We start from the raw sequence: 15,719 nt of genomic DNA on the forward strand, positions 1-15,719 counted from the left end.
TGTACATGAAGTGAGATTTTAAAGTTATCTCAGTATTAAAAAAAAAAACAAACCGTCTGCATCACCTAAAAGCCAGGAGGAGGTCAATATCTCAGCATGTGGTTTATAGAAGGAATACAGAAAACTGCTTCCATGCATACTTTTCATGCAAATAAAATGCATGGGGCGCCAGAAGTATAAGGTCAGGCTTGAGTGTGTGGGAACGCTAACATCACTAAGGCTTCTCAATCATGTAACCTATTATGGTGTGGAATTCTTTGGAATGCTAATTCCAACTTGGAACAAGCTCAGTGGTTTCCACTGCCTTTATTACTTTATAAATCTGCCTGTGTGAGGAGCTCCAGTATGAGGAGTGAGGGTCAATAAACTAATCTTGTACTCTCTGATATTCTGTTGTTTCTAAGAGAATCTTAACATGTGTCATGATTTCACAAACAATAAAGAGCTGTAAAATACCAGCTACATGAAAAGCTAGGGTATGAGATGGCATAGAGCTTCATTAGCTTTATCTCAATATTCACAATGCATATTCTATTACGTGGCAGCAGAAATAGGCTATTTTTATTTGTTGCTTATATAATCAGCCATTCTTATACCCGTGGATTCAACCAATGGCATATTTGGAAAAAAGTTCCAGAAAGTTCCAAAAGTTTCACATCAAAATAAATAAATAAAGGCTTGGCACAGATGAGCGCTATAACCTTTCTGTTCTAAACACTGTAATCCTAGGTCCTTCTTCAACTCATAGGAACTAGAAAAGAGTCGAGATGAAAGACAGCCACAGGGTATTATGAGATAGGGTGGTGGTACCCTGGCATGTTCACATGGAAGGAAAATCATGTTAAATCAAATTATTTTCTACCAGAGGTGTCTAGGAATGAGAGAAAAAGTTCCTGAGGGCCAGCCATCCAACATCTTCTCTTTGAGTGGTGTGAAAGGTGAAGGAGCTCCAGGATGAAACTGCTACTTATACCCGGAAATGTGTCTGACTCCCAAGGGTCTGAAACAAGACCTGGCTATGCTGCAGTACCTGGAGACCTAGTCATACACGGAATAATTATCACTGAAGACTAATTCCAGAAAGAAGCCAGCCTGTGAGTGAATGCATATCACTGTGCCTGCCTGAGCATCTTTTTTTTTTTTTTTTTAATATTTACTTATTTATTTGCCTGTAGGTCTTAGTTCAGGTCTTAGTGGCAGCACGCAGAATCCTCATTACAGCCTGTGGGATCTTTCGTTATGGCCCCCAGTCTCCGCAGCACGTGGGGCTCAGTAGTTGCAGCTCGCGGGCTTAGTTGCTCCTTGGTGGGATCTTAGTTCCCAGACCAGGGGTCAAAAGCTCGTCCCCTGCATTGGAAGGCAGATTTATAACCACTGGAACCAGTCAACCCTAAAGGAAATCAGTACTGAATAATCATTGGAAGGATTGATGTCGAAGCTGAAACTCCAGTACCTTGGCCACCTGATGATGTGAGGAACCAACTCACTGGAAAAGACCCTGATGCTGGGAAAAATTGAACGCAGGAGGAGAAGGGAATGACAGAGGATGAGATGGTTGGATGGCATCCCCGATGCGATGGACATGAGTTTGAGTAAACTCCGGGAGTTGGCGATGGACAGGGAGGCCTGGCATGCTGCAGTCCATGGGGTCGCAAAGAGTTGGACACGAATGAGCAACTGAACTGACTGACACCAGGGAAGTTCCCTGAGCTTCTTCATCTTGATTGAAAAACACCTCTCATGGACATTTTCTAGGTGTTGAATTGAGACTAACAAAACAGCCGTAAAGACTTGAGTTACTCCAGCTCCAATTCTAACATCTTGGTCTCCCTTCTGCTACGTATGGCCTGCATATGGCTTTGGGGGCTGTTTAGAGATTTTGGTGGAAAAGTACCAAGCAATGTGGATTGAATCTGATTTTGTTTTAAATTCCCAGTAGCTTCCAAGCGGTTGAGATTGAAATGGTACAACTGATTTTAAGCAAATCTAGGAACTCTTTTGTTATGAAGGCCCAAAATTAGTAGCGAATTTTATATTCTCCAAGATTTAATCCAGGGTAGCTGTTGGGGCTCTAGAATTATTATTATTATTATGAAACCAAGATTGGTGTTTTCACCATTGTTCCTGTTTATTTCCATCTCATTTTACTCTTCCTCTGTGAAAGGAAGCAAGCCTGCCTGGTTCCCCTTTCTATTCCATCAGTATCTCTTACCAGGCTTCACAAACTCACCAGAGCAAGGTGCTTATCTGGATCCTTGGTCCGATGAGGTTTAGATAACACAACCTGTTTTTACAGATAGTTGGAAAACAGAAATGATAACATTCCTTTCCGGCTCCCAAGCCTTTTCCTTATTTTTCTTTTTGGTACAATAATGAAGGTTGACAGGGCCCTTGACACCACTAGTGGTAAGTGAATTTTTCAATAAGGACTAACAGAGAAAAACTGCAGAAGTTCAGATTTATTTTTTTGACCCAAAGAGTCCTCTCTCTCCTTATGCCTTTGCTTTCTATGTATCCATGCATGCTCAGTCATTCAGCTGTGTCCAACTCTTTTGCAACCCTATGGACTATAGCCTAGCCAGGCTTCTCTGTCCATGGGATTCTCCAGGCAAGAATACTGGCTGCTGCTGCTGCTGCTAAGTCACTTCAGTCATGTCTGACTCTGTGTGACCCCAGAGACGGCAGCCCACCAGGCTTTCCCATCCCTGGGATTCTCCAGGCAAGAACACTGGAGTGGGTTGCAATTTTCTCCTCTAAGGGATCTTCCCTACCCAAGGATCAAACCTGGGTCTCCTGTGTCTCCTGCATTGCAGGCGGATTCTTTACCACTGAGCCACCGGCAAGTCTCCTTTCTATGCATTCTTTATGAAAAATTTCAGCAAAAGCATCTTAAAATTAATCCAATAGCCGTCTCCTTCCTGGAACTCTTCAGGTATCAACTTCAGGTCCTGGCCTCTTCTTAAGGGCCCCTATGCCAAAACATTAAAGGCAGCACAGGAAACTCAAGCCTTATCCTGAGGCTTACCTTTGTAAACTTAGCAACACTTCCTGCTTTTCACATAAGAAAACTTAAAGGGAGTCAGTCTCAACTGTGAATTGGATTCTGTCCCATTTCTCCCCCAAACTGGGAAGAAGCTGGTCAAATACTTGCATGTTTGGACTATAAATATTCAAAGACTCTAATCTGGTATCTTCCATATAATACACATTTTAACTCCTACTTTAAACTTTCAGAATGCTTTTTATGGCATCTGTTATGCCCTACTTTAAAATGTCTGTCAACCTAATATTTTCACTCTTTTTCCTTTATTCATTTATCTTCAAGGTCATGCGTGGAAACACCTTTCAGTGGAAAGAACCTATCTGCTTTGGCAAAAATGTACGCTATAAACCTTCATTTGTGCAAGGGTATAAATAAATAAATAAATATTCCGAGAGTCTATTAAATGCCTTCAAAGCAGAGTTCCCTAACGCTGCTTGCAGCATGCAACACTGGTACCAGGAGTCGATGTGGTAAACAAAACCAAAACGGGAGGGGGAGATACAGCATTCAGAAGCTACCCTCATTAAAATTCAAAGTGCACAGCATCATTGATAAGGGCTGTAAGCATTCTAAAGAAAAAGGCATTTTATTTTATTTAACCGCTTCTTTCTCAAACATATTTGATTACAGACTCTTTCCCTGTACGAACAAATAAATGGTAATACACTGCTATACGAGGGTTCCACAGTACACAGTTTGGCAACTGTGCTAGATGATGCCATTTTTCCCTTCAAAAATTCAAAATTCTTCATTTTTCAAAATTTTTATTTATTTATTTATTGCTTGCTGCCCCGGGTCTTCGAGGCTGTGAGCAAGCTTTCTCTGGTTGTGATGAGTAGGCCCTGCTCTTGTGGGCTTCTCACTGCGGTGGCTTCTCTTTTCACGGAGCACGGGCTGCAGACCCAGTGGGCTTCAATAGCTGAGGCTCGCCGGTTCGGTTGCACCATGATACATGGACCCTTCCCCGACTGAGGAATCGTACCCATGTTCCCAGCATTGACAGGTGGATTCTTAACAACTGTACCACCAAAGAAGTCCCTACTATTTATTTTTCCAAAAAAGATAATTCCAATGCATTCCTGTATTGGAAAAGAATCTCGAGATAGAAATACAGCTCACTTCTTTCTCACACTGTATTTACAGGGGTATCTAAGGTTCATCTCACAAATAGGAAATTTCCAAGTGACTAGTTGGTTCTTATACGCAAACACAAAAACATATCTTCTTTAAAAACACAAAAAACCAAAAACCTCATCTGAATTGGCAACAGCTCACCAGCTGGGGGTAAATTATCTATCAATCAAAGTCACATCTTCACTGCTCATCTCTCACTTACTTGCCTTTCCTTGTTTTTCTTTGTCATACTTAAGGTACTTCGTCTTGTATGTACTTCTGACCCCTAAATAAAAACTAAAAATTGAATTTGTTATTCCCCTCATTAAAAAAATAATCAATGATGTGCCGATAAGACAAAGCAGGTACAAATCTTCCCTCCGCCATCCTTTTTTGGTTGATGTAACCTCTCTCACCTCATTTGTGACATGGAGGGTCACCCAACAGCACAGACAAGTAAGTATTCTGTGAGATCCTGTGTCTAAAGTCCCCAGCTTGGTCAACAGCAATCTCGACGCTTTAGCAGTCATAAAGTGCCCTCCCATGATGTCTTCACAAACTTTTCCAGTCATACCTGGAATCTCTGGAATTTCCTTCTATTTTCCCAAGCCCAACTTTGTCATCCTCCAAATTTCCCTACAACTTCTCTACTGACAGACCTTGCTTTAGAAATGTTAGAATATGTCAGATGATTAGAAAACCTGTAGTGAGGAACAGCCCACCTCCAACCCCAGTTCATCTGACCAAGGTTCCTCAGCTCCTGAAATATTAACACATCTCCCCCACCGCTAACTCCCACTTATCAGGTCCAACAAGAACACTCTTGATGTATTCACATAACCCTTCCTTAAAACAATTTCCTCCTTGAACACCTCTTCCTCACGTCTCTAATTAACCCTTTCCAGTGAAACAGGTCTACAATTCTAATTTTCCTCTGATGAGTTCATGTATACATTCGCAAGTTGTACTTCCTGATGCACATTTTCACTCTTCCTTTTTACAAATGTTTTAATTGAGATAATTGACACATTGCACTGTACTGGTTTTAACTATACAAGAATGATTTGATTCATGGATATATTGTGAAATGCTCACCACAATGTGTGCGCGCTCAGTCCCTTCAGTCACGTCCACCTCTTTGCGAGCCAGGCTCCTCTGTCCACGGGGATTCTCCAGGCAAGAATACTGGAGTGGGATCCTCCCAACTCAGGGATTGAACCTGCGTCTCCTTCATTACAGGCAGATTCTTTACCCACTGACCCACCAGGGAAGCCCGGTCATCACTGTAAGTTTAGTCAATATCCTTTACCACCACTGCTACACATTTTTTTTCTCTTGTGATGAAAATTTTTTCAGATCTACTCTGATAGCAACTTTCAAATACACACTGCTGCTGCTGCTACTAAGTCGCTTCAGTCGTGTCCGACTCCGTGTGACCTCATGGACGGCAGCCCACCAGGCTTCCCCGTCCCTGGGGTTCTCCAGGCAAGAACACTGGAGTGGGTTGCCATTTCCTTCTCCAGTTCAAATACACACTGCAGTACTGTTAACTATAATCACCATTCATTATGGCTTTTATTCCTGCAGATACTTTTCTCACATAAACACAAGCTCTTTAAGGGGAGTGAATGCATCAATTTTTCACTCTGCCCGCAGTGGAAGTGTAAAAACTTTTGACTGATCCAATTGCCTGGTGAATCCCATGGAGAGAGGATACAGGCTGGCTACAGTCCATGTCATTGAGAGTCAGACACAACTGAAGCGACTAAGCACACCAATACTACACACTTTCATTCCTAAGAGTTATATTTATTATGTTTTAATTGGAAGATAATTGCTTTACAGTATTGTGTTGGTTTCTGCTGTACAACAACTCAAATCAGCCATAATTATGTATATACGTGTGCGTGTAAATATATATCCACTCCTTCTTGAGTCTAGTGTTACATTTACTGGAATAAATTACATATGGGACAAAAAATATTAATTGAGGGATACAGCCAAATTAGATTATAGCAAGGTTGGGGTGGTTACTTAGGGGCAAAAGTTGTATACCAAATAACTGTGAAGCTTTTATTTATTTGGTTGTTGGTTTGTGTATTTGTTGTCATTCAGGATATAGTTTATTTACAAAATGTGTTCAGGAATACTCAAGGTTTATCTGTCTGGAATCTTTCCAACCATTTTATGTATAGGTAACATTTGTCTAGCTACCGCCTTCACTAGGATTCTGAAAGCTGAATCCACTCATGGGAGACTCAAGAACTTCTCTCTAAAAAGGAGACCATGGGCGACAACCCCTAGGCATTAGGTCAGTTCAGTTCAGTCACTCAGTTGTGTCCGACTCTGCGACTCCATGGAGAAGGGAATGGCAAACCACTTCAGTATTCTTGCCTTGGGAACTCCATGAACAGTATGAAAAGGCATGATGTGTGGAGATAAACAGGCCTGGTTGCCTTGGAGCCCAAGAGCCCTCAGGCTCAATGTTCATCTCACTGTTGAGTGTTGGCTGTGGCCCCAGGCCACGGAAATCCTGGTGAGAGCTGGGACTTCTGGCAGCAGCTTAGGGCAGAGACTCTTCTTGACTACATGAATGGGATGTGATTGGTCCTCCATCCTGCAGGAGGTGGTCAGCCCCATGCAATCCTCTCAGCACTTCCAGCAAGCAGGCTTTTCAAGTACTGTGCCCTCTGCAGAGAGGATGCCTGCCTTTCATGTACTTGGCACGTGCCCTGGGGAGTGGTGGTGGGTTTCCCCTAATTCTTGGCATATTGTCCAATTCTACATTATTGGAATACAAATGAGCAGTCTGATAAAACAGTAACCTTGAGTCTGCTCTCATTTTGGTGTCAAAAAATTAAATCACTCACAAATCTGGAACTTTTATTAGCAACACATTACTCTGGGACCCATCTAACTTACTCTGGGTTAAAAGTCACTGTAACCACTGGCAGCCCCTGGAAAGATTAATGCAAGATCAATCCAAGGATATTATTATCCTGGTCACCCAGGTGACAGCTATTGTGAACTCCTGTTCTCATAAGAAAAGAGAACTGATTTCTATTGCAAACTATGCGTGGTGCTGGGCGATTTCCATTTGTCACAACACCTGATGAATTTTCAGAAACGGAGTTTCTGGTAGGTTCCACAACTATATGCAAAAGCCAGGTTTTCTCAAAGTCTGAGTCCTTTACGATCAATACACATTGCTGCCCTATTACCCAAGTCCTCTAAAGAAGCAAACCCATGTAATGCTCATATGGTCTCCATTAAATCTTCTTGCTACTGGATCGATTTTTCTCACTTCTTACCTCTGGGGTTGGCATGTATGGCCTATTTTTTTGTCCACTCTTGTTATTCCATAAAATATAGAAATATTCTTTCAACTGAGTCCTTGTGGCAGTCTTGGAATTACCATAATTCTTCAAAAAAGTCATGTAAACCAGCTGCCAGCAGTGGTCTCTGGTTAAACAAACCGAAATACACTAAGCTTATTTGTAAACTATCTCTTATCTGAAGCTGAAGGCTGTCTCTGAAGTAGCTTTGTGTAGTAACTGCAGAGGACTAATTTTTAAAGTATTGTATTGGTTGAAGATATATGAACTCTTAGATGCACTAGTGAAATTAAGATCCACTAATGAAGCAGTAACCTAAGAAACAGGGCAAATAAAATGTCGCAACCTCTATATACACGAAGATCTGTTAGCTACATGCAGTTAAGGGTTAATTATTCATTTAAAATTTTCTTTATGGCTGCTCATTACCAAGAAAGAAAAAAAAAATCCTATGATGTGAAAAACTGCACCCACGCTTGAGAGAATGAATTTTGTTATGAAAACCTTGAATGCTATGTATAGTTTAGACTTCTATAGATCCTGAAGGCTGTAGTGGAGATGAAGAAATATATAATGCCCTCTGTCTTGCTGCTGCTGCTGCTGCTAAGTTGCTTCAGTCGTGTCCGACTCTGTGCAACCCCATAGATGGCAGCCCACCAAGCTCCTCTGTCCCTGGGATTCTCCAGGCAAGAATACTGGAGTGGTTGCCATTTCCTTCTCCAATGCATGCATGCATGGTAAGTTGCTTCAGTCGTGTCCAAATCTGAGACCCTATGGACAGTAGCCCACCAGGCTCCTCTGTCCCTGGGTTTCTCTAGGCAAGAATACTGGAGTGGGTTGCCATTTCCTTCTCCAGCCCTCTGTCTTAGAGAAGGTAAAAAGAGATGAGAGAAAAACGCAACTCAAGATTGACTTCTGGGCCACAAAGAGGAATCAGCATGAATTTCTGGAAAGGAAGATCAGTTGAGAAGCATGTGAAACTCTCAAATACGTCACAGTATCTGTCATAACAGCTAATACTCAGCCCACCAGCACCTCTACAGAAGGTACCATAATTTACAACATTATTAGAAATCTGGAGTAACCAAGACATCTGAATATTCAACTGAAAGGCAGTCAAAGAAACCACTCTGGGTACCTGGGAAGCATGCTGGTTTCAAAAGGACGTGAATAAAAGGTGGCAAGACTCTACCCTCAAGAATAAATAGCAGAGTAGCTTAAATGCGAGGATAGTTTCAGGGATTCTGACACGGACTGAAGCGTGTTCCCCCTAAATTCATATGCTGCAGCCTAGTTCCCGGGACCTTAGAATCTGACTATATGAGGGATAGGGGGTTTCAAAGGGGTGCTTAAGTTAAAATCAGGTCATCAGAGTGGACCCTAATCCAATCTGAGCAGGGTCCGTATAAGATGAGGAGATTAGGACGTGTTGAAAGAGAAGCCAAGGGTGTGCATTCACAGAGGAAAGGCCCAGTGGAGACACAGCAAGCATGGCCATTAGTAAGCCAAGGACAGAGGCCTCAGAGGTCTCCAGCCCTGAGAGCACCCCGACTTGGACTTGTGCCTCCTGGAACCGAGAAAACAAGTTTATGTTGCTTAAGCCATCCAGTCTGTGGCATGCTCTAACAAACTAATACAGATTTTAAATGTCAATATAAGCTTAAGCTTTGCTAAAAATGATCAAAGAAGTAATGTAACAGAACATTTTCTTTACTTGCAGAACCAGATGATCTTGGTTAAGCTGGTTGCTTGGATAAACTAGCTTCTGGGGTCATGATGCAATGTCAAGGAACGATGGAAGGAAAGTAGAATTCCTCAATTTCTTTCTATTGAGCTGAATGATCTTCCAACTGAAAAGGGCAGATGAACCACTGATCACTGGTACTAAACGTCAGAGAACAGTGTCAGGATTATAGAGCCAGTCCTCGCTGTTCTAAATGAGCATCTGTTCTAGAATGAATTGTGTCCCCATCCCCCTGCTCCAAATTCCTACGTTGAAGTCTTAACCTCTAGTAACTCAAAATATGACTACAATTGGAGGCAGGGCCTTTTTAAAAAAATCTTTTGGCCACGCTGTGTGGCATGTGGGATCTTAGCTCCCCAACACAGTGATGGAGCCCTAGTTCTCTACACTGGCAGTTCGGAGTCTTGACCACTGGACCAGCAGGGAAGCTCCGGAGATAGGGTCTTTAAAGAGGCAATTAAGTTAAAATGAGGTCTTCAGGGTGGCCTCTAATCTAATACAACCTGTGTCTTTAGAAGAGAGAATAGGCACACAGGCATGCAGAGATGACCAGGTGAAGACAGCGGGAGAAGGTGGCCATCTATAAGTGGAGACAGGCCCCAGAGGAAATCAACCTTATGAGCACCTTTATCATGGACTTTTAGCTTCCAGAACTGTGAGAAAACAAACTGCTGCTGTTTAAGCTGCCCAGACTGTGATACTTTGTTATGGTAACTCTAGCCAACTAATACAGCCCCCACCTTCTGGCTCAGACTACAATTGGTTTTGAAGGAAATCATAAAACTCCTAGAAGAAAACATAGGCAAAACACTCTTTGACATAAATTGTAGCCATATATTTTTTTGGCTCTGTCTCCTAAAGCAAAGGAAATAAAAGCAGAAATAAACAAATGGGATCTAATTAAACTTAAAAGCTTTTGCACAACAAAGGAAATCATTGACAAAACAAAAAGCCCACAGAATGGAAGAAAGTATTTGCAAATGATATGACTGATAAGGGTTTAATATTTAAAATGTATAAACGGTTCATACTACTCAATATAAAAAAATCTGATTAAAACATGAGCAGAAGACCTGAACAGACATTTTTCCAAAGAAGACATACAGATGGCTAAAACTCACAAGAAAAGATGCTAGACATCCTCAGTCATTAGAGAAATGCAATTTAAAACCACAATGAGATATTACCTCATACCTTTCAGAACAGCTAAAGCAAGAAAGAACACAAATCCAAAACAACACAAATACCAAGTGTCGGTAAGGATGTGGAGAAAAGGGTGCCCGGTACACTGTTGGTGGGAATCTAAACTGGTGCAGCCACTGTGGTAAACAGAAGGAGGTTTCTCAAAAAACTAAAAACAGAAGTACCACATGACCCAGCAATTCCACACTTGAGTATATACCCCCAAAGGGAAAATACTAATTCAAAAAGACACACACACCCCAATGGTCACAGAAGCACTATAAGCATTATTTACAACAGACAAGATAATGGCAGCCACCTAAGTGTCCACCAACATGTGAATAGATGATGTGGTGCGCACACGCACACACACACACACACACACACACACACACACACACACACACAGTGGAATACTACTCAGCCACAGGAAAGAAGGACATTTTGCCATTTGCAACAACATGAATGAACTTGAAGGGTATTATGCTAAGTGAAATAAGTCAGACAGAGAAAGACAAATACTGTATGATATCACTCATATGTGGAATGGAAAAACTAAAACAAACTAGTGAATGTAACAGAAAAGAAACAGATTCGCAGCTAAAGACAAACTAGCAGTTACCAAGTAGGGAGAGGGAAGAAAGGAAGGGCAAGACCGGGGTAGGGGATTGAGAGGTACAAACTACTATGTATAAGCTACGGGGATATACTGTACAACACAAGGAATATGGCCAATATTTTACAATGACTATAAATGGAGTATAACCTTTACAAACTGTGAATATTACACTGTACACCTGCAACTTCTATTACAAATCAACTATACCCCAATAAGGGCTTCCTTGGTGGTTCAGATGGTAAAGACTCTGCCTGCAATACAGGAGACCTGGGTTCAATCCCTGGGTTGGGAAAATCCACTCCAGTAACCCTGCCTGGAGAATTCCATGGACAGAGGATCCTGGCGAGCGATTGTCTATGGAGTTGCAAAGAGTCGGACATGCCTGAGCAACTAACACACGCACATACTCCAATTAGAAAAAAAAAAGATTGTTTTTGGTGATATTTGCAGGGCATAGATAACACCCTAAACATAACGTGACAGAGATGCAACTCAGGAGCACTATACATAAAATAGATGGGAGGTTTGGTAGCAAATGTGACCAATGTGAGGCCACCCAATCCAATTCAACACTCACCTGCAGACTGAGGTGGGCAACGGACTCCTTCACACGGCAGCGACCGCAGCAGCCTTGGAGCACTGTGAAGAGACATGAGACACACCACACTCAGAGGAGTGTGGAAGGAACCAGAAACAGGTGCCACTGTGCCATGTGCACAGCTGTGGAAGGGAGCGGCTGTGTTACTTTCTGAAGACGGGACCCTGGAGTAACATGAAAACTGCTGGTTTTATTGATGTGGAGGTCTGTGGTGTGGAAAAGACTGGCTTGGCTTGGTCACAGAAGTGCAACAGGGACATCTGAGTGGGAGGTTAAAGGAAAAGGATGTGGCTTTAAGTTAAGACTTTTCGAGTAACCAGAGCAGTTCAAAGACAATGCATTGTCTGAAGAGCTAGTGAATGTCTCCTAAGCTGGGGCCTTTGGGTTTGGCCTGGAACTGTTGTGGAGATTGAAGCCAATGGGTGGGTAGTCCCTTTCCCAGGGTTTACAGTTCTAACTAGAGAAGTTCTGGTATTTACTCCTCAGAGGATCCTGAAGATAACCTCGGGGCAGGAAATGGCATTAAACACAGAACAGAGACACTGGCTGAAAAGCAAAACCAACAGGATTTGAGCGGTGATGAAGCAGGAAAAAGAGTGAAGAGTGACGATCTTTCTGACTCAGTCAGCAGCTAATCATCTTTTCTTGGGGAAGGTCTTTTGCAGGGATGGGTGAGTGAGGTGCGTCTCAACAGTGGGAAGGGCATATGTCACACCACAGAACTTGTATTTTCAGAGATTATAACCTCACCTCTCTATTTTTGAGTTTTGTGCTCAATAAAAGCCCCTTAACTCTTCCAAAAATGCTTTCTCCCTGCCAGGACTAGCTCCAGGGACATGCAGTCTGTTGGGTCACACCTGGTCCCATGCTCAGGGCACCATGTGTGGTTAACGTTCTGCTGTTACCATCTTAAAATTCTTAACTTGGGAACAAAGGGTCCCATTGTTTAGTTTTGCGCTGGACCCTGTAAATTGTGTAGCTGGCCCGGCTCCCTCCCCATCTTTAAGTCATACTCCTATTTGCATGCAGATGCCCTCAGTTGCTCCTATAAGCCTAGGACAGAGTAGTGGTGGGTTAACATGTCTGGAAGAAACTGGGTTTTTTCTGTGACTGGGGCTTTTTTTCCCCCTGAAGTCCCAGCTACTTGTCACTTACTTGTTGTCAGATTCGGGAGGAGGTCTTCGGAGTCCTAATTTATAAATGGGAAGAATAACAGTAAGGGCCTCATGGGCTTCCATGGAAAGGAAATGACATAAAGCTTGTCAACAAATGGACTTCCCTGGGCTCAGTGGTAAACAATTCCGGGTTCAGTCCCTGGTTTGGGAAGATCCCCTGGAGAAGGAAATGGCAATCCAGTATTCTTGCCTGGGAAATCCCACTGCCGGAGGAGCCTGGTGGGTTACACTCCATGGGGGCGCAAAGAGTGGAAGAGACTGCGCAACTCACCAATAAAAGTAAACAAACAATTCGAGGCAACAAATTATTTGTCATTATTTGTGGAGAAAAAGTAATCCACGAGTCAGGCTTGGATACCTAGGGGGCTGAAAACAGAAGACTACATCTAAGGCAGCTGGCAGAGAAACACAGAGTCCTCCGGAAGGAAGCAGGCAACCTCTGGCTGAGCAAAGATCCGACCGCTGACTCCCTGGCTTCTTTCCTTTCACTGCAGGCAGGCTGGGGACCCTGCCTTGGTGACTGAGGCCCCTTTAGGTCAAGAGCAGGGGATACGTTTGGGCAGTTCTAGACCATCCTAGGTTCACCGGACACTAACCCGACACTGGATGGTTTGTGTTTAATCGAGGAGAAAGGGGCTTCCCAGAAGGTTCATTTCTGTGATTTAGGACAGACACAAGCAAGAACAAGGACAGAGTTTGAGCTATTGGGGTCGAACGGAAGTCATCTTTCCAGACCCTTCCCCTCTTAACTTTCACTTCACCCGCATCTCAGATATTACATCCCTGCCTGATTAAAAAACACCACCACCACGACCCATATGGTCTTCCCTTTCTCAAACCAAAAAAAAAGAAAAAAAAATTTTTTTTTTTTTAAACAAAATCTTCTCTCAAGGAGAACTAAATAGGTCGCCGCTTCTTCTCCAGGTCCGGCGCCTTTCTCCTTCGGTTCGGTCTAAAGATAGAAATTCCAGGTTCCTCGTGGCTGCTTTTGACTGGAGCGGGGCGGGGGAGGAGGGTGGAGGCTTTTGCTGTCCTAACAAGCAAAGAAATCCTATTTCCTTTAAGCTTGTCTCGTTCTCTTCCAGAAACACCTCCCAGACCTCTCCAAACCGAGACAGAGGAAAAAAAAAAAAATCCGAAATGTGGATTAAAACGCACCCAGCAGCAGTCCTTTATACTACACCCCCGAGAGGCCTGCGGGGTCCGATGAATCAAGCTCGCGGGTAGGAGCGGAGAGCGCCCTCGACTTTTCTGGAATCCAGACGTTCTAGGACTCCCCTTTCCCTGCCCCTGCATCATCCCTCCCTCTCCCGACCCCAGCTTTCTCCCTCCTACTGCTCCGGGGCCCGGGCGGTCGGAGGCCCGGGAAGGCGCGTGCGGGGGAGACAGGGGAGCCGCGGGAGCCGCACCTGTGGGCGCCTCGGGGGGCGCGGGCCCCTCCCGGCCGAGCGGGCGCAGCTCCCCGGCGGCTCCGCTAGAGGTCTCTCTCGGGTGCCGAGCGGGGTGGGCCGGATCAGCTGACTCGCCGGGCTCCGCGCCCCGCCGCCGCGCCGCCGCTCCGTCAGTTTCCTCGGCAGCGGTAGGAGAGCGAGCACCCGGAGCAGCAGAGCGCGGGGCCACCGGAGACGGCGGCGGCGGCGGCGACACAGGCAGAGCACGGGCGCGGCGGCTCCTCCTCGCACGGCAGCTCGCTCGGTGCCCCGCGCAGGGTCGCAATGCTGCCCGCCTTGGCACTGGTCCTGCTGGCCGCCTGGACGGCTCGGGCGCTGGAGGTGAGTGCCGCGCCTCGGAATGGGGTGACGGTGGAGGGAGGTGGAGGATGGAGGGGACCGGCTCCCTCTTTCATCCAGAGAAGCGGGGCGGTTGTTGGGGGGAGCGATCGAGGGGCCCCTCTCTCGGCTCTGCGCCCTACGCCCCCGCTTGCGGGCGCCCTGCGCATCTCTTCCTCCGGCCCAGCCCTGCCCCGGGGACCCACGCTCCGGCCGGCGCAGAGGGATCCGGCGAGGCGTCGGGCCCCGGGGTCCGCGCCAGTCTCGGTGGGCGCGAGTCGAGGAGGAGGCTCTCTTAGGCTCAGATCCTGATTCACTCCTTCCTCGGGGCCGGGGCCCGGGGGAGGCAAGAGACATACTGATGGGAGATGGGGCGGTGGGGGCCGAGAGAACACGTGGGGAAAACCGAAAACGCAGGAGTCCCTGTATTCTGTCCCCAGCTCTTTCCCTGTATTCTGTCCCCAGCTCTTAATCGCTGCCCTTTCCTTTCTCTCGGGCCGGGGGAGGAGGAGTCGGGACGGCTCGGGGAGGCTGGGCACCCCCCACCCCACCCTTTCGCTTCCCTTGGCCTTTTCCGCCCTGTTTCACCTTCCTTTCCCATCCCCACCACCCCTTCCTCGCCAGACCTCTTCCTCCTTCCTCATAGCGGAGGCTCCCGAGGGCGACCCCAAGGAGGGTCGCGCACCACCCTCCGCGGGCAAACTTTGTGCCTCTCGGCGTCTCCCTTTTGTGTTAAGTTGCGAGAGATGGGAGGGGTCGGAGACCCACAACCACCTCGCACCTTCCCCAAGCCTAGACATCCAGGGCGTTCGCGCGCACCCTCGGATTCACCCGGAGAGGGAGAAGGTCCCCGGGAACAAAAGCCGCGACACCCCGCCCTCGCCAGCCCCGGGGCGCGGTGGTCTGGGCGCCACCCGAGCGTCCTGCCTGATTCCCTTCCCCGCGCTGCGAGTCCGTCCCCGCGGGGGCTGGGGCGCTGCTGGGGGACGCGCTGGCGGCGTCTCGGAACCCCTCATCTTCCCCTCCTTACCCCCATCACCTCCGAGTCTGGCTCATTCTTTTCTCGGTTGCAAAGTCCTTGGGGGAAAAATAGGCGGAGAGTGCGGCGTGCGTCTGGAAAGGGCACGGGCGGGTGGCGGGG

At 45.9% G+C, this 15,719-nt stretch overlaps 1 protein-coding gene across 5 annotated transcripts in view; it reads left to right on the plus strand.

Moving 5' to 3' along the window:
- The first annotated feature begins 14,393 nt into the window (after positions 1 to 14,393).
- The window catches only part of APP (amyloid beta precursor protein), a 312,932-nt gene continuing 311,606 nt past the window's right edge, over positions 14,394 to 15,719 (plus strand). For all 5 annotated transcript variants that reach the window (XM_052648165.1, XM_052648141.1, XM_052648149.1 and 2 more), the window contains exon 1: positions 14,394 to 14,581. In XM_052648165.1, the coding sequence (XP_052504125.1) occupies positions 14,525 to 14,581 (57 nt within the window). In that variant the 5' untranslated portion in view covers positions 14,394 to 14,524. The remainder of the gene's footprint in view (positions 14,582 to 15,719) is intronic.

Source organism: Budorcas taxicolor, chromosome 1 (genome assembly GCF_023091745.1).
Source record: "Budorcas taxicolor isolate Tak-1 chromosome 1, Takin1.1, whole genome shotgun sequence".
In the NCBI taxonomy this organism is placed as follows: Eukaryota; Metazoa; Chordata; class Mammalia; order Artiodactyla; family Bovidae; genus Budorcas; species Budorcas taxicolor.